Raw genomic sequence first — 22,056 nt, 5'->3', positions numbered from 1 at the left:
CATGCAAGTTTAGATAATAAACAACGTCTATTTTTCAAAAATTGGATAACTTCAGGGTCAGCTTTGAAGTTATCTGGATAAGTCAAAAATCCTGTTTCATAGGCCTCTATACTGTGAAGAAAGGCTTTAAGCTTATGTGGGTAACTTCAGGGTTGACCCTGGGTTTTACTTTACAATCACTGTACATTTTCTATACACACGAAGAAACAGTGATATTTCTATATGATTGTTTAATGTCATTTCACTGTACTTACGGAGAGAACTTTGTACCCACACTGAGGCTACTACTGGCTACCCTCACATATTCAGTTTTTTCACCGAATACATCATCTAGTAAACGACTTCATTGTGTATGCCAAATTTTGCTAGTTTTGGTCATGAGTTATTTAAAAATGAATCTGTTCTGTCACGCACAAAGAAATTACTTGATCAACAACTTATAAACAAAGTAACCTTGAGAGCTTAAGTACAACCTGATATCAGATTGCACGCCTAACTTAACCTTTCATACAACTCATAACATGGACGACACAACAGCTCCCCAAAAATGAAGCCAAAACGTCTCTATCGCCCCCTGGTGTCTGGCTGCAGTATAGGTCATAAATCCCACCTCCTCCATGTTAGCGGATGGGACTGGGGTAAGACTAAAATAAAAATTTCTCCAAAGATTCTTTCGTTAACTATCAATAGTTCTCATCATTTATATTCAAGGGGTCTCCTTTCCCATGTTTGATTCTTTGACTGGCAGCTGCAGTCACGGTGAAACTTGTGTTTGGGAACGGCAGATAGAGCAGGCAGATTAAGTTAAAATTTACGTTTAATTTTCCCACAAATTAATTCTTTTTTTTAGCACCGACTCTGTATTTTTATTTTTATTTTTACAGAGTTTGATTCAAATATTCAGGTTAAAAAACGAATCTGAATTCATGTTAATGGTCACAAAGTTACATGTGCAGCACTCTGGACAGTTTACATCCTTTAGGAGAAATAATTTGTAGCATTATTATTTGTTTTTCAGTACTCAGGCAGCAGCTTTAACACTGCTGTATGTCTGACCACAATGCAGGAACAGACTGAACCAGGACTACAAACCTGCTCCATCTTCTCATCTCTGGAGATTTCCATTTACAAAGCACCAACAACTCAAAGGTAAATATTATATTGGAAAATCTGTTTATATATGTTGTTTATATAGTATGTATGATATATAAGGCTTTGTCCTTTTTTAAATAAACAGCTCGTATGTCAGCAGAACTTTTCCATTTTTCCATTAATAGAAAAATGATCAACATTATTCATTTCCTGAAAACTGATAGTGAGCAGTTATTCATTTAACAGTATTTATTTATAAGAAACAATATTTTTATTATATACAAGGACCAATGCATTGTCATTTTAAAATCACAGTACATGTTCATTTAAAAGACAATCCAATGACAATCAGAAAATAAAAAGAGACAGAAATACAAGTTAACATTTAGAATTTGTTTTATTGAATTGGAAAATATTCTCAAATTGCTGAGCAATTTGATTTAAACAGGGCCCAATAAGAAAAGCTGATTGAAAGAGCTTTATATTATAAAGACCCTACAATGCAAGAGAGAAAACCCCAACAATCTGATGATCCCCTATGAGCAAGCACTTGGCAACAGTGGGCAGGGAAAAAAAAAAACCCTTTTAATGGGAGGAAACCTGCGGCAGAACCAGGCTCACGCGGGCGGCCATCTGCCGAGACCGGTTGGGGGATTATAATCCAGTTATAATCAAATTTCTCTCTTGCGACGACATTTTTGATGTTTGATGTATTTAGGTATTCATCTGCAAGGAAAAAGATGACTGTTTTTCCTTCAAGATGAATACTAAGTTGATGTTAAAAAACACCACTTCAAGTTGTGCGGTGATGGCTTTGGCCAACAGTGAAAAACTTGACTATGCCATTTGGCTTCTTTTTTGCGTCTGACGTTCAGTCAAGCTATGTGCAATGGTTTTTACAGCTGTGGATTTCTGTAACTCCAGAGCAACCTGAACATATTCGACACTCCCAAAGAAATTGCGCAAGTCTCTAAGAATGTACTTTTCCACATTTTTTAGGTTTTGTGGCGTTATAGTGAGTTTTTTTTATCCCTGAGTTCGCCCCATACTTCTTCCAAAAGCCAGGTGTGGATCTTTGGTGTGCATACACAAGTGCACTTAATCTTTAATTTTTTAGCTATGCGGCTAAATAATTTATGAAGGACTATTTTAATGTAAGCTTTATTTACACGATCATTTAGTACAAACGGCTCAGGTTTTGGTTGGGACGTTCGTCATCTTTTGTCATCATCTAAGATGAGCTCTGTAAATTTTCTATAGGGTCCTCTTGTTTATTTATTTATTTCTATTAGTGTTATATCAGTTATTGCATTATACGTGTTGCATGTCAAAATGACAGGCAGCAGTGTGTGTGTGAATATCAATCCCAGCGAACAGCAACATCACGGGGCGCGAAATTTCGCTATCCGACTGAGGTAAGTGAACGAACCAAGAGTGGAGTGACACCGCATTTTCCCATCATTCAGCGGGGCGTCATGGCGGACACTAGAGAAAAAGCGCTGCAGGACTACAGGAAGAAATTGCTGGAACACAAAGAAGTTGATGGGCGACTAAAAGAATGTAAAGGAACATTTAACACTGATATTTGCGTTCGTGCTAGAAATTCGTGTTGTTTAGTTGACTGGTTACTTGTAGATGGACAGGCAGCATTGACTAGCATACCAGCTAGCTAGTGCTTTGTCATGCAGTTAGCTTCTTGGTGGAAATGTATGGAGGCTACCGGGTCTCGCTACCAGCTTAGGAGCATAAAGACGACAGTGATACAGTTCGTCCGTTCATTGGATAATTCATATTTTAAGGCTGGTTAATCTAAGAATGTGAGGTCATTATTTGTTAACGTTATCAAGAGCTATAAGTAGAGCTAACGTCTGACTTTTCACGTTGATGCGAGCATTAGCTATAACAAACTGTTCCAATTAGCTCTTAGTGTGTGTATGAAACATGTTGACTGTCCGTTGTTTTCCAGTGAGAGAGCAGCTGCGAGAACAGACCAAACAGTACGAGAAATCAGAGAATGATCTCAAGGCTCTCCAAAGCGTCGGTCAGGTAAATATACCGTGTGGAAATTAATCATTTGGCTTCAACTAAAGACTGAAGGTTAACGTTGTACATCAGTGCAGTCACACTCAAGCAATGCAAAGAGAAGACTGTTCACTTGTTATCTGATGACAGAAATCTGAAGCCAGTGACAGTAATTAGATGTGCGATATTTCTGGCTGTCAACAGACAGAAACAAGCAGTTTCCACCAATGCGCTAGAGTGCTAAACACTTTCAGCTGACTAAGCTGCTTTGTGCTACAGGTGAGAAACTAACAGCAGACAATATGAAAAGAGTGATTTTTCTTTTCTCCTTTTCCCCTTTGTGTCCCAGTTAAATAACTAATAGTGAGGCTATAGTACATGAAGCTAATTTCAACACAAACAGAAGGGACCTGATGTATTTTTTTTTATTAGCTAACTATTTGTCTTCCCTGCAGATTGTTGGAGAAGTGCTCAAACAACTCACTGAGGAGAAATGTAAGTCTTCCCATATATTATAGCAGAGGTAGAAAAGGCTGATTGATTTTATACTTCTCTTTAGTCTTCTACTGTCAGGCTCATTATGCAACACCTATGTTGAAGCCTGGTAATCAATGGAAATAACAAATGTGAATCTGTGACATGTGTTACAGTGTTAAACTCAGGTGTGTGGTTTGTTTGTTTTTTGACTGAAGTCATCTGTGTTTCTAAATTACAGTCATTGTAAAGGCTACCAATGGACCCCGATATGTGGTTGGATGTCGCAGGCAGGTAAGGGTTGATCACATTCTAGTGTTTGTGCTGTCTTGTAATGCAGAATTTTCTTTAGGGTTTGGAAGCCCTCTGTAGTCACATCTGAGAGCTTTGAGTGCTAAGTCATTTGATTTTCATCATTTATCAATGATGAGGAAATAAAAATAGGTTTACAAAAGACTCTGTACCAATGACCAGATCTGTTTCTTTGTGTACAATGTTGTAAATCAGCTGGAAGTACTCCATTATTCAGCACTGAGTTATGTAATTTTTAGAATCAGCAGTGGCAGTCTAACTTTATTCTTGTATATTGAGTCAATACAGCTAAAGAAGAAACACACTTCACAATGTTTACATTGTGACATATTAAAAATGATTTGTTTAATTTTCACTAATCAAACTTTCTCAACAAATGCTGACCTGACTGTATAAAATGGAAACTTCCAGTTGGACAAATCCCAGCTGAAGCCGGGGACCAGAGTGGCTCTGGACATGACTACGCTTACTATTATGAGGTAAGGTGGATATGATTATTATTTTGAATTGGTTCACCAGAATCATGTCTCACAGCACTAAGAAAAAGGTTTATAGAGGCACACCAGGTAAGACCCCAGGTGCAGGCTGTGTAAAGAAGCAGTGAGATCAGCACATAACAGCAGGGTGCAAGATGCTAGCAGGCAGGGCATACATGGAACACCATAGCTAAGTGGCTGGAATAGTATACAGAAACATCTGTGCCAAGTGTGACCTGAAGTCCAGAGGTCAAAACGGAATACAACCTAGAGGATGGTGGTGGCTAACCAACAGTATTACTATTACCATAGTAGTGGACAAGCAGAGGAAGGAGGCCGTAGTGATAACAACATCAGGAAGAAGGAACAGAACAAGCTCAAGAAGTAATAAGGGCTGAGAGAGGTGCTCAAGAAGATGTGGAGGGTGAAGGCAACAGTGGTCCTAGAGCACGTGGTAATCGGAGCACTCAAGCTAGTGACCCCCAAACCTGGCGAGTGGCCCGAGCAGATCCCAGGAAATGTGGAGCTTCCTGAAAACCCAAATTAGGAACACAGCATCTTTTATCAGGTTGTTATTCACAATAAGCTACAATAGTAATTCAGCCAGGAAACAAGAGAGAGCTGCTTTGATGACACAGGAAAGCTCTGACTGAAAGTTCAACAAAGTGCTCTCCTGCTTTGCAGTACGGCCCTCAGCACTGATTAATAAACAATAGATTTATCACAGCACACAGGTTTGTTTACTTTTACATCTCTGAATTAATAAGTCTGCTGCAGTGGGGAAACTCCATATGGGTTTGCTTTATTGTCATTATATGACATAATGAAATCACAGTTGCAGCTTCCTTTAAATATCAATATAAATTAAATAATTTTCATACTAGTTGTGGGGGCTTTCATTGGCCTGTAGGGCTTGACTGAAGACATTAAGCTGAACAGATGATGAGCTGGGTGGGAGGAGTCAGGATGTTTTTGGCTCTTCTGCATCTGGAATTGGCGATCTCCTCCAGGAAGGGCCAGAGAGCATCTGACGATCCTCTGTGCTGTGTTTATCACGCTCTGCTGCTTCCACTGTACCACACTGAGATGCAGTAAGTAAGGACACAAGCAGCTTCTGATTCAGTTTCTTTTTACTGAGGATTGGCACAAAGTGCAGACCCTGCATCGCCTTCACTGCCATTGCCCGTGTATTCTCCAACCATGAGAGATAATTTATTATAATTTATGATTGCAACTCCCAGAAATCGTCTCTACCCAGTCTCCATAGAGGGTATAATCCCCTGCAGTCTTACGGAAGGCGACGAGGACCTTCCTGGTTTTTGAGGTGTTTAGAAGCAGGTTGTTGGCTTCACACCACTCTGTCAGCAGCCTCATTCCCCTTTGTGATTAGGGATGGGTACTGGTATCCGGTGCCATTATTTCGGTGCTTTTTTTTTTTTTTCCTGAGATGGAAAGAATTTTTTGGGATTCTAGCCAATCATTTTACCTTTCCAAGGACAGTAGGCGGGCCGAGGTACGTACATTCTTTTAGAGCAGAGCTACAGATTAAAAATGTCCAAGGCAAAGTGGTCAAAAGTCTTGCTGTACTTCACAGCAAAATATGCAAACTCAGCAGCCTTCAACAAGTGCTTTAAGGTGATGCTGTGCAAAGGAGGTAACACCTCGAATCTGATGAAACACCTGGCGACGCATAGGGTTTTTTTAAAAGCCGAGAAATGCACCGTATTTGATAGCTTGCTGCGAGACCTCACACCGAGCACATCTACTGCGGGTGTGGTGCCTGTTATCGGACCCGGAGTTAGCAACATCCCCCAAGAACCAAAAGAGTAGAGTCCTGGCCCCTAGCCCTGCCAGTGTAGCAGAAATGATGACGGATGATGATGCAGCGGCAGCCGTTCTTCTCTGGGCGAGTAGCTTAATGTTGTTCGTGTGTAATTTACATTAAGTAGGTTAACCATGTTATTACATTAATGCACGTAAGGTGAACTAGCAAACATCATCATAGCTACATGCGGCTGTCTTCTTGTTTGATGGCAGATACTCCCTTCACCCTGGCCAAAAAGGCTAAAATGACCAAAGAAAAAGTGGAAAACAGTTAAACATGAGAGGTTTAGGACAAAGTTTGTGTTCTCCATTCTTTAAGCACCGGCACCGTTTCAAAAGTACCGGGTTGGCACCGGTATCGGATAAAACCTAAACGATACCCATCCCTATTTGTGCTGAAGCCCATCGGGGTGGTGTCGTCTGCAAACTTAATAAAAAGGAAGCTTCCTGAACTTGGCTTATGTGATGATGCCAGTGTATGTGTGGCCTGTTTTTTCACAGGTACCTGCCCAGGGAGGTGGACCCTCTGGTGTACAACATGTCCCATGAGGACCCTGGCAGCGTCTCCTATTCTGAGATCGGAGGCTTGTCTGAACAGATCCGTGAGCTGAGAGAGGTACAACAAAAATGAAGTCCTCCTCAACTCTCGTGTGCTCTGCATTATTTATCTCAGTGTGACTGGCTCCAGTGTTTTATTACATTTTGTTTGTATGATTTCACCTTCACTAGTCATTGTTTTACATTATATATTTAAACGAGTCTACAATAATGGGGCTGCTGCTGTTTTCCTGCAGGTGATTGAGCTCCCACTGACCAACCCTGAGCTTTTCCAGAGAGTTGGCATCATTCCTCCTAAAGGCTGTCTGCTGTATGGGCCCCCAGGTAACTGTCATTTCCTGGTGTTTTCACATTACAGCGCCAAATCGCAGCAATAATTGCCTCAAGGTGCTTTATGTTGTAAGGTAGACCCTACAATAAGATAAGATAAGATAACCTTTATTAGTCCCACACGTGGGAAATTTGTTTTGTCACAGCAGGAAGTGGACAGTGCAAAAGTTATGATGCAAAAATTAGAATACAATAAGAATAAATACAGTACACAGCTGTACAGAATAGAATAAAATAATATACTATATACAGTAGAATAAAATCGAATAAAAATATACAATAAGATAAAAATAGAATAATACAATGCTTTATTCTCTTGAAAACATTCATAAACCTATGAATATTTCTTCCTAATGGCCAATGGCATGAGGAAGAGTACATCTAACAGCTAGGATCAAGTTAGAATACAATGTTTTCACAGCTTGCTAAGAAATCCTGTGATTTCACTCATTTTAGTCCAAAGAGTCTTCTGTGTTTCTTCTTGTCTTTGTGTTAAAGTGAGGCTGAATAAGCTGAATTTTACTCATTTGTCACTAGTGTTTCAACTGCACCTGATTTTAATCACAATTAGAGTTCTTCATTGTTTTTCATATGCAAAAAGTGACTTTGAACATACAGTTCTAGTTAGCCTTGGGTTGTCAGTGCAAGCCAAAGTGCTGTACACATTAAAGGCTACACGCTCTAATCACACCTCGATGCAGTGTGGAGCAAATTGTTGCCTAAGCTGAAAATGTCAGCCTTGTCTTGGTTTCAATACACCTTCTTGAACTGATGTAATCACACCAATTTTCACTTAACGCATGGTGTGAATACGCCAATAGGCTTCATCATACATCCATGATATGTTTGTTTTATGGGTGCAACAATTTTTTCCCCCACTGATTCTTCGTTGGGAGCATAATGTAATCAATCAGCCGTAAAAGCCTGGTGGGGGTGTTGGTGTCAGGAAGACAGGCGGGTGGCATGGACACCCAAGTCTGTGAATGTGATAAATCGAGTAGAACACGATGTAGTATTTTTGAAATCCGTACAACCAGTACTTCTAATGGTCAGTGATGATTTGTTGTGAAACAGGCACTGGAAAAACTCTTCTTGCTAGAGCTGTGGCCAGTCAACTGGACTGCAATTTCCTGAAGGTGAGTCTCAGCAGCTCCATCAGAGTGTACTGCCACACTCGGACACAGTCACTCAGCTTATTGTGTGTCTGTGTGGCTGCTGTAGGTGGTGTCCAGCTCCATTGTGGACAAGTACATTGGTGAGAGTGCCAGGCTGATCAGAGAAATGTTCAACTATGCCAGGGACCACCAGCCATGCATCATCTTCATGGATGAGATTGATGCCATTGGTAAGTCAGCGTCAGCTCTACAGAGAACGATAGGAAATGCTTTATCCCATATTTGGGAAATTCTTTTGTTAAAGTAGTAAAGCCGTATTTCCAAAATTCAGATCATACTTAAAGTTAAGACGTACTGAAAACAGGAGCTATCTTTTTATTTGCCTGCTTGTCACCAGTTTGAATTAAATTGAAGTACTTTGTAAAGACATGTCACAGGTGTGAGCTTCAATACTGACACAGCAAGCACAAAGTTCATTCAAAAAAGAGTTGTGTACTGAGCATTTATTTACAGTGAAATTGTTAGAAGGGTGCTTGAGATACTTGTGTTTTTCCCTGTAGGTGGCCGACGTTTCTCAGAGGGAACCTCAGCTGACAGAGAGATTCAGAGGACTTTGATGGAGGTAACAGAAGCACCAAAACACCACTCAGCAGCACTCTTTGTTGTTTGAATATAAACAGCAAATATGGAACAGTGTGATCGCCTGTTTTGCGTCATGCTTTCATGTTGCAGCCAGAAGGTGCTCAATCCACCCAATACCCCAAGTGTCCAGCTTAGGTGCCGTTATAAAAACTAAAAAACATTTCATTGGACTTCATTTTCCATTCTACAGAATTGTATTGTACTTGGAGGGTGTCCTTAGCTGTATCAGTCCCTGCCAATAATAACTGCCAGTTATCAGTTTATAGTAACTCTGCAGTCACGTAGTGACTATCTACAGTAAGAAACATACTAAACCAAATGAATTTGAAAGCAAAGTACAAATGAAAGTATAATTGAGCCTTAGTGAGTAAGGATGCACGTTTTTACCCTGCACGAGAAAAAAGCTCACACACAAAATCTCCATCAAATTGATGCAAAGCTTTTAAAGTGGACTGGTTCTTATACAGCGTGCCTCATTCGCCCATACATACAAGCACTTTCTATGTTTAAATACTTTCTATATTCTATATACTGGGGCTAGTGTCTCGCCTGCTTTCCCCCCTGAGCTACAGCATCTCCACTTTTGTTCTGCCATGTGTGACATGAATCAGAAGTACTCCAAATTTCTGGGCTGGTACTCACTATGCTATCCACATACCACACATTCCCATTTTTCTATACAGGAGACAAGTTTACCTGAAAGTAAAATTGTGTGGTTAGTGTTGTAAGAGAGAATGTCTGTGATCCTAACATGAGCAATAAAAGCGTCCCGATTCTCTGAGTCTGTGAGATTAAAAATGCTTTTGGCTGCTCACAAGCAGCACATCAACTCACCCTAGATGCCCTTCCTGACGCAGCCACCCAACCCACCCCACCCATCTGTTGTTATTATAACAGATGTTAACACAAAGACATTAACAGCACAACACGCTTTTTCAATCGTCTGTACTGGGTCTGTTTAGGCAATAAGACATCACGTCAGTATGTCGGTTGTTCATTTGAAGCAGACCTTTCCAAACATTTGTTGTTTTTAACTTGACTCTTGTAGTCACCAGTAACATGGTTGCCGTTGCAGTGGACAAGTGCTTAATCACACAGAATACATGACGTCTGTGTGTTTTCAGCTGTTGAATCAGATGGACGGCTTCGACACATTGCACAGAGTCAAGATGATCATGGCCACCAACAGACCTGACACTCTCGACCCTGCCCTGCTGCGGCCTGGCAGACTGGACCGCAAAATTCGTAAGAACTTCTCCTGTTCAGCTTCTCTGTCAGCGCTATGTGAGCCCACGCAGGAAAACCACTTTCCTTTGTCTCTTCCTCAGACATTGAACTGCCCAATGAGCAGGCTCGTCTTGACATCCTTAAGATTCACTCCAGTCCTATCACCAAGCACGGAGAAATAGGTGAGTAGACGAGCTTCACCTCAGTCCTGCTGCACTTATCCAAATGTCAAACGGACTCTGTGTTACTTTGGTAGTTTGCTCATTTAAGGTGCTCTGCCTGGAAGTTTCAGCATGTTAACTTGACAAAAATCCCTCAGATGAACAACAGGTTGCTTTCCTCTTTGCTGCCTACTCATGACTTGTACATATCTCTGTTCTTTGAAGGCTTTTGTTAATGTATTTGTTGCAGAATAATCGACACGTGACCTCCGTTTTCATGGATCTAACTGTATGATTACTTTCAGATTTTGAAGCCATTGTGAAGCTGTCAGATGGTTTCAATGGAGCTGACCTGAGAAACGTGTGCACAGAAGCAGGTCAGATGATCATTCCTTATCAGATCTATGATGAGCTCTGAGAAGCTCTTCTCTCACATGGCTCTGTGTATGTTTTCAGGGTTATTTGCCATCCGCTCAGATCGTGAGTACGTAACTCAGGAGGACTTTATGAAGGCCGTGAGGAAGGTGGCGGACTCAAAGAAGCTCGAGTCTAAGCTGGACTACAAACCTGTATAACTTGTCTGTCCTTTTCTTTATTTTTTTATTCCTCTGTCATGGATTTGCTGTGTTAAAGTTTGTTTGTTGGGAAGCGGTATTAAAAGGAAAAAGGAAAAAAAAATCCCTCCACCTTTAAGATTGCCAAAAGTGACTTTCATAGTGACGTTACCTGCTGTTTCCACTTATTAGTCGAACCTGCCTCAGTGTTTACACCACATGAAAGAGGCTCTGTCTTATAATCTACACTTGTATAAAACGGCTTTATGTCCACAAATACAACTGTTGCCGAAGCTGTGTTTTATTTCCATCGTTCAGTTTTCTTCTTAATTATTCACAACTGAAATGGAAATTTGACAAAAACATGCTCCTGTTAACTAATCACATCCACAGATGACCACAGAGGTGTTCAGTTTATGTTTTAGTCTGCTTTTAAACTTTTTCAACCAGTCTCTGATTTTTATCTAGAAGGGTGATATTAACCTTTGAAATGCATATTTTAAGATGGCAGCAACTGGGACATAATAATATGGACTAAACTTTATGGATCCATGGTGAAGGTCCTACTTGATTTAATTTAGTGTTATTTATATAGCGCCAAAGCACAACAACAGTTGGCTCTTTAATATTGATTATAAAGACCTCACAATAATACAAAAAACCCAACAGTCAGATGACCCGCTATGAACAAGCACAAAAATAGGAAGGAACAACTCCCTTTTAACAGGAAGAAACCTCCAGCAGACCATCTGCTACCACTAGTTGAGGGTGAAGGGAAAGGAGGCGCGCCAGAGAATAATAACTAATGAGTAACTAATGCAGAGTGTTGTATAAACACACAGTAATTGAAGAAGAAACACTTGGTACATCATGGGAAGCAGCTGAGACCAATTGGAGTGTAAATGGATCCAGTCCTAACTCTATGCTTTATTTCTAAAAGTAGAGAGGGTGTCTATGGAGGGCCAGGAGGGACAATTCATGAATTAATTTTATCAGTCAGCCTCACCAATCACAGTCAGGGGGCGGGGTTAACGCTGGTCGAGTCAACACCATTGCTTTGGCCTTTCAGCGGGCGTTTCTCAGCGCCAACAACAAACAGAAACTAACTAAACTATCGAGTCTTTCTCTCGTGATGTTCGTATGTGTCATGCTCATTTCAGTCACCAATTCTGAATTATAACTAACATTAAAAACATGTTAAAGGAGGAGAGAGAGCAAATAAATCTGATTAATATCTGATCTTTGAGTTTTTGTTCAATAATCAGCATGACCTGTGTATACACACATAAGCTTTATTAAAATGGATAACATTGGTGTCCGTCATGTAGTAACTGTTTGGTTTAACTGTACCAGGCTTGTTAGTGAAACACAGACTAATATTTTATTGTGAATAATAATCATGAGGCTAAACAGGCAGTCCAGCTGCTGCCTCAGAGCCCTGTACACCATGGAGCGAGGACAGCATCTCCAGGATATCTTTCCATTATCTGGAATCGCTGACCCCAACACTGGGACCAGGATAAGAGGTTAGGAGCTCTAAGTTAACCCAAGGTTTCCCAGCATGGGCACATGAAAGCATCAAAGTAATCTAATGGTCATATCTGTGTTCATCAACATAAACTCATCCTTATTACTGCCAACTATTCCAGAGATGGGAAAACCTGCATCGTAAAGAACATAAAAATATGGCAGTCAAACGCAACACTTGTAAAAGAGATGAATGCTTCAGTTTGTTGCAGGTCAAAGTGAAATGAATGCGATTGGTTGAACGAGTGTTTGTGATGTGTGTTCTTTGTTATCTGCATTATTTTCTTCAGCGTAAGAGACTCAGCAGCAGATTAGAATCAAGTACAACATTCATACATTTAATAAATCACCAAATTAATACACGCATGTTCCTGTGACCATGCGACGCACTGATTTTAGTACAGCAGGCTGCACACTGCTCATATAAAACATATTCCCCCATTATATTGTCACTTAAAACATGCTGTAAATAAAAGACTGAATGAAAATATAAAAACAAACGTCAAACATGGGCTCAGTCTACGTTTGATATGATAATGCCATCCAGAGTAAGCAAACAAGAAATTAGAGGTCATCAAGGTCTTTAAGTCTTACAGAAACACCTGCAGTTTAATTATCACGGAAAGATAAAGTATTATCATAGAAGTGAAAATGTATGCTGTTCCTTCTAATGCATCAAAGTTTTGCTGTGTAGTTTGACACAGAACTCGGAAGTTGGAGCTGGACAATGTTCCAGAGTTTAGTTAATGAGCATCAACAGTGAAACTAAACTCTGGCAAGCAGTTATGTAACAAGTTACTGTAACCAGTTTCCATGTTTTTAGTCATCATGTTTAGTAATTTATTACAATTATGTTATTATTTAAATTGCAATGGCTCTCAGGTTGTTGTTTTTTTACCCTGCATGCTCACACTACAGTCAGCTGAATCAGCTCGTTTCTGGGAGGTGGAAAATGAAGAGATTGACAGCTTTGATGAGTGCAGGTCTGGACAATCTTTTTATTGAATTAAAGGACAAGAAAAACAAAGCCAAAAATAACCTTGTAGCTTCCACTTCCACCTGTTTCTACCATAGAATCACCCCGGCCATCACTCTGGGCTGTTTTTCTGTTCATATGTCAAAAGTACAACACAGCTTGTATGCATGTTGTGCAGGACTGTAGTTTTAAATTATTAACTGGTAACTATAAGACAATTATGGAGTAACACAAAAGTGGTGAATATAGGTAATATAATGTATTACTTTTAGGAAGATTATCAAGTAATATCTAATCGATTACTTTTGTGAGTAACAACCACATCATAAGCGGTCAAAGTGATGCCACTTTCAGCAAGAGGAGCCAGAAAACATCACAATATCCTGTTTGCGGAAGAACTGAGTGAACATAAGGAACTGTTTAGTGTAACAAAAGTACTGCAGAACAACCCGAGAACATCCTTCCATGTATGGTGGAGGCAGTGTCACTCTCGTAGAAAGGAAACTATCCCAGAGGCTAGCTGAAGCACTGCAGAAGTTGGGTAACGCTGTAAAGTCCTGGAGAATGTTTTAAAGAAAGCCACCAGACCTTAAAGGAGCACAGACAGGTCTGATCTGCTGCTAACCAAAACACCTGTCACACAGGCGACAGATCCTTGTAGTCATCTCTTCTATCATCTTCACCAGTTCACTGACAGTCATTGCTGTGTCAGTGCAAACGACTCCTGGACAAAGGCTCTACAGATGGGGCAGTGCTGGAAAAAGGACACGCAGCTGTCACACATGCAGGCGTGTCTGCAGGGCAGCAGCACCCTGTTCACTGCTGCATTCTGACACACCACACAGTCTCTGCCCTCCGTCCCCTCTGACCAGTCCTCCTCCTCCATCACTGGGATCTGATCCTCGCTCTGAGTGTCACTGGGTGTGAAAGTGTGCCCCGAATCAGCAGACCCAGACATCCCCCCGCTGTCAGCAGACATGAAAAGAGGCTGCAAGAGACAAGAGATAGGTTTTTCTTAAACTGCTGTAACAAGGCCCTAAGTGCTTGGCAAACTGGAGATTTTCACACGTGTATTGACACTGACAGAGACGACACAAAATATGTAACATTTTGCTAGTCTAAAGCCACAAGATCTGCCTGATAGGCATCTGCAGTAATCTGCATCAGGGTGAGAACTGCAAGAAGAGTCAGTGAATTCCTCTGAGTGTTCATCCTGCAAGTGACGGGAATTCTAGCTCTACTAAGAGAGCCTGCTCTTTTGGTTTCTAAGCAGCTCGTCAGAAGTTTTGTTAAGTTTAGGTAAAAAATTAACTAAGTAAAATGATGTCTATAATTAATGACTAATGTTTATTATATATAATGACTTATTAAAGTACAAAAACAAACATCCATCTCAGTTTGCCAAAAAACATACAATCCCTGATTATAAACTTTGAATTATTTACAGTGAAATAATAAAAGACAATCAAACAACTAAATAAATGTAACTGCTTAAAACAAAAAGAAAAAAGCTCTTAGTCCCATTGTTGACTTCAAAGAGACACATTTCATTCCTGACTGACACACCACTACATCATGATACATATTCCTTCAAAGCACACATTACAGAAGGCAGGAAGCACTGCATTAATGAAACCTGATTTACCACATGGAGCCTTGCTCTAAAAAACTGTCACATTTAAGACTGTCCTTGAAATAACTGTTTAAACCCAAACTTTTTAGAGCCATAATGTGGCACTACATAATAGTAACCAACCTCCTGTTGTTTGTATTGTTGGTAAAATAAAAAAAGCTGCTTTTTTGTTGTGCTGGCCGTGGCTGCAGCAATGACTCTAATGGTGAAAACCAAGGAAAGACTGTCCACTTTCACTCTTGGCCTTTAAACACAAGTGCTTCTTGATTGCTGGCTGGCTGCACTGACACAGGAGAATCCAGGAGTCACTGGGATTTATGCTTCAGTGGGAAATGAAGTCATAACCGCAACCCCCTCTCAAACCATGGGTGAAAAATAACTGAACAAAGCCAACAACTATTCCGTTTTGTTCTTCTCATGCATTTTCTGGCCAATTCTTCACCTCAGTTTTTGAATTTGTCAGTGACAGAATAACAATGGTCTCAGTATAAGGAATAATACTAATAAGAATAATAGCATCAACCTAGAAATAACAGCAAAGTCCTGACAGTTTGATCAAACTGACATCAGAATGTACAAAGAAGTGGACCTTTTATGTTATTTTTGACATTTAATGGTGTCCTTGAAATCAAATGCATTATTATTATTATTATTATTATTATTATTGACCAACCTTTAACTCGTACATGCTCCCTTGTGAGGTGAGGAGGTACTGGAAGAGAATCCGTGCAGAAAGCTTGTATTTGTCATCAGGAACATGAATAACTATGACACTAGCCACCTGAAAGAGAAAACATTTACAATCACTTCTACCAGTTCACCATGTAAATCTGCATTTTTTTAACTCACTGTGAGTGTTGCTGTTCTCTGACTGACGGCTGCTCCCACTTTGACACACTTTAAGTTTTCTTATTAGATAAAACTCATCGTTAGGGTTAGATCAGACTGCTCGGGGAGTTCTCATGATGCACTGCCCACTTTCTCTACCCCCACGCCCCTCTTCATTTTGACCACACTGTTACCCTGAGTGAAGGCAAGATGGTATAGTGTTGCTTCACAGCAAGAAGGTTCCTGGTTCAAATCCCAGTTGGGGCCTTCCTGTGTGGGTTTCCTTCTCACAGTATAAAGAGCCTTAAGACAAACTGGAGATGTTTATAAAATAAATAAATTAAATGATTAAACTCACAATGTCGTTCACGTGTCTTTCTTGTGCCTCTTCCAGGGTCAGCACAGCCACGAGAGGGTAGCGCTGTCTTGGCAGTGGTCCAAAATCAGTGATGCCCTGATCAGCGGGGATCTGTGCGTGCCGCTCCGCTCTATCTTCACTGCTGATACTGAGAGAAGGTCAAAGACACTAACGGCAGGAGACATGAAGACATGCTTCATGTCTTCCTTCATAAGGCAGACATGAAGCATGAAGCTCAATGAGTCAAAGAGCGGAAATGTTAGAAATGATTGCTTTGACTGATGACTAATAACACAAACTTTGCTGCCACTGGCACAAGAACGTGAACAGACCACATGTAACAATTAGTCCAGTGCCAATCACCTGAATGGACCTCAAAGGTTCCTACAAGCGGAAACAAGCTCCACTGTGTGATCTCAGGGACTATGCTGTTATGCTGTAAGTGTTTGATGACCGGACCCTAGCCCACTTGGTCCAGCTGGGCAGAAAGAAAGGAGCCCCAAAAAGACAACATGGGCACGCCCACCCCCTCCAGGACACAGTGTTGGGGTCAGGTGCAATGTGTTTCAGGTGGAGGGCAGTGGCACAGGCCCTAGCAATTGGATACCCGGCTATCAAGGCTGGCTGCTGCAACATCGGTGTGCTCCAACTACAGGGGATCACACTCCTTAGTCTCCCTATGAAGGTCTTTTCCAGGATACTGGAAAGGACAATTTGTCCATTAGTTGAATCTTAACAGTGTGGCGTTCGTCCTGGTCATAGAACATTAGAGCAGCATTGCAGCAATAAGTCGGACTCATTTCTGGTAGGTGTTTTACTCCGCTAGAGCTCTTTGTCACTGATTCTCTTCATAATAAATTTTATGGACAGAAGTTCTAGGCATATTCAGGTGCCGGAAGGCTTCCACTTCGGTAGCCTCAGCCTCATCCTCATCTCTGCTTTTTTTAGATGATGTGGTTCTGTTGGCTTTGTCAGGTGGTGGTGGCCACCAGCTTGCACTAGAGTGGTTCACAGCAGAGTTTGAAATAGCAGGAATAGAAATCTCCCATTCTAAATCTGAGGCCATCTGAGGCTGGGTCAAGGACGAGTTGACGCCCCAAGTAGGGGAGTTTAGATGTCTCTGGGTTTCGTTCAGGAGTGAGGGAAGAGGGGAGTGACACACAGTGTGAAAAAAGAAAGAAGAAATTTCTACACTCCAGCTCGACTGAACAACACAAGTTTAGATCTCACAGGTCAAAGATTAAGTCTAAACTGTTTGACAGAGGCATACCACTGAGATACTTGGTTAGCAACAAATAGGATACTGGAATTTCTGGCAATAATAGTAGTGGAGGTTCAGGGCTTCCTGGAAATGCTGGTGGGTGCTGAGCATCATGCCATGCTGGTGGGCATGTAGCACTCCTTGTAGGGTACTGACCTCACAGCCCCAGAAACAGCTCAGGACACAGGACTCCAGACAACAAGGTCTCACCAGCACACCGTCTGAACAGAGCAAAAACAGAAAAAGGTTCAGTGTTCCACAGCATCACCATTTAGAGTTCTTTCCATTGAACAGCAGACCACAAATCAAATTGATAATTATATAGACTACACAGTAGGGCTGGGCCATATTATACCGTTCACGGTAATACCGGTATAATGTTAGACAACGATAGGAAAATGAAGTATCGCGATAGAATATGAGTAAAACGCGCATGCGCAGTGCCTTTGTTTTCATACGCACATGGCCGATTGTTGAGTGAAACAGATGAACCAGAATTGGTTTGTAAAAATGGTGCAACTTCAGTGATGTGGAACTGGTTTGGTGTTTGTCCGTCAGATACACGACAAAGCACATTTTTTTGCAGAACATGCAAGCGGCCGTCGTTATTGTCGTATTTGTCGGACTAAGATGCTCTTAAATCTGGGAGTAATCTGGGTCCTAAACCCCGTATACTTCAGGTCAAATGAACACTGCAGCATCACTGAGAGTTAAAAACTGTCTAAATTCTTTCATCTTTAATACGATCAGCATTGCTGCTTTACCAGGTGTAACTATGAAGTTTAACTTCCAGGCATCCATGAAAACAAAATTTATTACATTTAACGGAGTTAGAAGTTAGGAGGAAGCTAGCGGAAGTTAGCTCGCTAGTTTCGCTAGTTACCTAAGCATGATATAGCATGTTCTGACTGAGAGATTTCTGAAAAAATTCAAACGTACAGCTCTGCTATCACGTCCAACATAAATGAAGACAGGAAACTAAACAGCAGTGACATTTGTAGGGTTACTGAAGTTGGGCTAGCTGGTATATAATGATGTGCTACGTGATCGCTAGCGACACAGCTATGTTAGCATAACATAAACAGTGAAGCTGGAGGACGAACACTAACACTTTTCCACTTATAAAAGTTAACGTTAAAGTTCCTGATAGTTAGAGACAAATGCAATCGCATGGCAGGATACTGTAAACGGACCAAACTTCAGTCAGGAGAACTGAGATAATCCATCCACAATAAAAGGTTAGTCATTAATATACTGCAACAACATGGGAATAGAGCAGCTGCCAGAGAATTCAACATTAATGAAACAATGGTACAGAAGTGGAGGAAGCAAGAAGAATGAGTTTAATAAAGTTTGATTTATCTGACTGCTTTGTTTCGCTTAATGTGCCTTATAATCCCGTGCACCTTATGGTCCAAAAAATGCGTACTGCACACTGCAGTTTAATGTTGCAAAGCACCTCTTTTTAACTTCAGTGGATATTATACATGGTTATGCTCAGGATATGTCAGCCCATTTCTACTGGAAATGCCTTTTGGTTAAACTTTCAGCAAGGAATTTGCATTTGCACTGTTACATTTTTATAAAGCTTTAATGTACATAAAAACCAGCTTCTTGTTTAAGTGAAAATAAATGATAGGTTGTCTTTTTGCGCTAGTAATGTTGTGGAGTTGTATTTTGTCTCGCATCAATTATATCGTCAGTTATATCGTTATCGCAAATTTTCAAATATATATCGTGATAAATATTTTTGGCCATATTGCCCTGCTCTACTACACAGAAACATTCTCTTGGCAGTCAATAGATTTACAGTTTTTTCTATTTAGTACATCCAGCTGGACACCATCCTCTGGAAACACACTAGAATATGAGGGTTAACAGATGTTTCTGGATGCAGGCATGGAAGTTTCACATCCCCAAATACTTTTGGGCCAAAAAATACCTTTTTCCAGTAACAGCATTATTTCATTCCTCATCTGTTCTCACCGGTAACACTTGCTGATCCAGAACCCAACTCCAGGGCGAAGGGATTGGTCACCTGAACCATCTGTTTCTCTGGTAAGCTGGGCTCTTGCTCATCATAGCTGCGAAGTATAACTGGAACGTCAAAGCCAAACCTACAGAAAAGAGGCGAGAATAAGCAGAGTCTCTCTGTCTGGTGGTGTTCTCGCTTAAATCTAAACCGATTCGATTAAATGCAGAGGGGTGCACACACTGGCTGGCTGTGTAGAAACATGCTCTTCTGAATGAACTGCTACTATGTTGACTGTAGTCTAGAACATGACACAGTTATGCCTGGAAATGTTTCTACAACCAATTATCAACAATCAAAAATCCAACTCAAGTGCAGATTCTGAACTTTATTGTAAAAGGATTGAACAAAAATAATGCATTGAGGAATTACAATCCTTTATACAGAGACCCAAATCTTTAGAGCTTCAAATGCAGGTCATATGAGCAATTTGTTATTTCTTCATCAGCTAACCAGATACAACGTCTGAATTGTTTCTAAGTGTTGCATGTCCATTTCACAGAATAACATATTCAAGAATAACAGGCAATTATTAGGTTGCAAAATGAAAGAAATTCAGGTAGTGAGCAAAAACTTCAGAGGAACAAAAACCAATTGTCAAGGAGAAAAAATGACAGATGGCAGAGTTCCTCAGAGTAAACGGCAGCCATTCACCATTATTATCACTGCCATTGTGTACACTGCTCCCAGTGCTAAGGCTATTTCTAATTAGGCACTTGGAGGCCTACACGACAGCAACGTTGGGCTTCTACCTAAACACTTTAGCAGCTTTGAAGTGATTGGAGGGGATTTTAACCACAACAGGTTCAAGACTGCGCTCCCCAAGTTCAAGCAATACAACAACTTTAAAACCAGAGGGGTGAACATGCTGGACTCTTGGTGTACACAAACCACCAACACACATACAAGGCAACCCCCTGACCCCACCTGATCATCTTTCCATTATGCTTGTACCTGCTTACAAACCTCACTGAAGCACATAAAGCCAATGACAAACAGAGGATGCAGCCTTAGCACTTCTACTTTAGGCACACTGAGTGAAGCCTCTCGGCGAGACCACATAAACATCCAAGAGTATGCGAAGACAGTAACCAGCAACACTGCACAGTGTACAGAGGATGTCACTGTAGGTAAGAACTTCACTACATGTGGCAATCAGAAAACCTGGAAGACCATAGAGGTGTGCTCCCTGCTGACACATCACTGCTCACAGCACTCGGTATTAACCCACCTGGACAGTAAAGACAACCACGCCAGACTCCTGTACATTGATTTTATTTATTTTTTCTCCTTTGGGCGGGGGATCAGAAAAGAATTAAATGGTAAGCCGCGCTACTAGAGTCACATGTCATATTTACTATCATCTACAGGTCGAGGCCTCTGACAACGAATATTATTTTGAAACATCACTAGCCCATTATTTTTTTCACCTCGTTGTGTGTGTGTGTGCACATTTGTGAGGTTGTTCTAGTAATCTTCATAATACCCACAGCCCTAAAGTGCACCCCGATGAGACCCAGAAACCAAACTTAAGCAATGGTGAGTACACTAGCGTGGATAACGCCAGGTAGTGTGGTAAGAACATTTTCACACCCATCACCGGAACACAAACATCATAACAAAGCCCAGAAGTCCCAGATTGATCGCTCAGTGCAGAAGCTATGATTGTCTGGCAGCATCACCGAGGGAAAAAAATCATCAAATTTGTTATTGCCCGTCGGTTCCAGTCTTAAGGCAGTCATTAGTGACTGTAAACATTATGATTAAAGTATCAATGGGAACGATACTAAACTCAGATTTTTAATTATGATAGTTTCTCCAGTTAGTTCTGAAACCGTGAAAATTAATGGACTGTAAAAAATAGTTTGGATTATTTTAATTACAGGTCAATGCAGTATTTTGTTCAACAGAAAATAAGCAAAATGATTGATAGACATGTTACAGCACGCTGCGCCAGACCTACATGCTATGTTATATCATGAAGGCCACATTCAAGTCGTTAATATATAAAGTCGAAGGGTACCTGTGTGGTGACAACGAATGTAAATTATATATCAAAGTGTGGCTAACTATATTAGCTAAATACAACTTACCAGCCGAGGACCATAGCAGCGGTTACAACGAAACAAAGCGACACCACACTAATATAAAAGAGCGGAGAGTACTCGTAGAGTGTGGCTAGAAACACCCCTGCCATTTCACATCAGCTTCAAGAATAAGCGTGTTTATTTAAAAAACCTCATATAACACCTTGGGTTCATTCCAATAATCCATCTTGCTTAGCAAGGTTCTCACTGAGACGTAACACGGAAATAGCTTCTTCTTCTTTTTTGTTTTGTATTGTATTGTATTGTATTGGTGGTTGTCAAACAGCAAAATGGTGCATTACCGCCACCAACTGGTGTGCAGTGAAATATCACAAAAATTTGAGAAAATGTCTGAAAAAATAAATTTGAGAAAAAAGGCAGAAACCTAACTTTTTTTCTCAGAATTCTGGAAAAAAAGATGTGCCCACTTTTATTTTTCCCCAGTGACTTTAATCCTCTTCCATAATTTGAAACAGTCTGATAACTTTCACTCCCGGAAGTATCTCTGTGGCTGTCATAGTAAGTAAGAGCTGTTCATATTCTCCAAATACTAAGGAAAGAAGCATC

The 22,056-nt window shown here is 40.7% G+C and overlaps 2 protein-coding genes across 2 annotated transcripts; one reads left to right on the top strand and one right to left on the bottom strand.

Annotated features, from left to right (window-relative positions):
- The first annotated feature begins 2,493 nt into the window (after positions 1 to 2,493).
- Positions 2,494 to 12,024, top strand: psmc6 (proteasome 26S subunit, ATPase 6). The gene is made up of 14 exons (XM_086263044.1): positions 2,494 to 2,652; positions 3,059 to 3,138; positions 3,570 to 3,609; positions 3,830 to 3,882; positions 4,312 to 4,379; positions 6,702 to 6,816; positions 6,995 to 7,082; positions 8,163 to 8,224; positions 8,310 to 8,433; positions 8,764 to 8,825; positions 9,970 to 10,090; positions 10,174 to 10,254; positions 10,539 to 10,610; positions 10,690 to 12,024. Exons 1-14 carry the CDS (start codon positions 2,568 to 2,570, stop codon positions 10,806 to 10,808), a joined length of 1,170 nt encoding a protein of 389 aa, XP_086119170.1. The 5' UTR covers positions 2,494 to 2,567; the 3' UTR covers positions 10,809 to 12,024.
- Positions 12,025 to 13,292: 1,268 nt separating this feature from the next.
- Positions 13,293 to 21,733, bottom strand: cgrrf1 (cell growth regulator with ring finger domain 1). Its single transcript, XM_086263045.1, has 6 exons — positions 21,496 to 21,733; positions 19,357 to 19,487; positions 17,414 to 17,591; positions 16,110 to 16,257; positions 15,597 to 15,704; positions 13,293 to 14,278 (listed from the first exon to the last, which is right to left on the bottom strand). The coding sequence occupies exons 1-6, from the start codon at positions 21,597 to 21,599 to the stop codon at positions 13,988 to 13,990; spliced, it is 960 nt and encodes a 319-aa protein (XP_086119171.1). The 5' UTR covers positions 21,600 to 21,733; the 3' UTR covers positions 13,293 to 13,987.
- Positions 21,734 to 22,056: the final 323 nt, after the last annotated feature.

The sequence above is a fragment of the Aulonocara sp. 'chitande type north' Nkhata Bay genome, linkage group LG15, assembly GCF_057382095.1.
Source record: "Aulonocara sp. 'chitande type north' Nkhata Bay isolate Kocher_YH1m ecotype deep benthic linkage group LG15, A_spYH_male_GT1.1, whole genome shotgun sequence".
Lineage (NCBI taxonomy): Eukaryota > Metazoa > Chordata > Actinopteri > Cichliformes > Cichlidae > Aulonocara > Aulonocara sp. 'chitande type north' Nkhata Bay.
The sequence above is the reverse complement of the archived record's forward strand: the minus strand, read 5'-3'. Positions and strand labels throughout refer to the sequence as shown.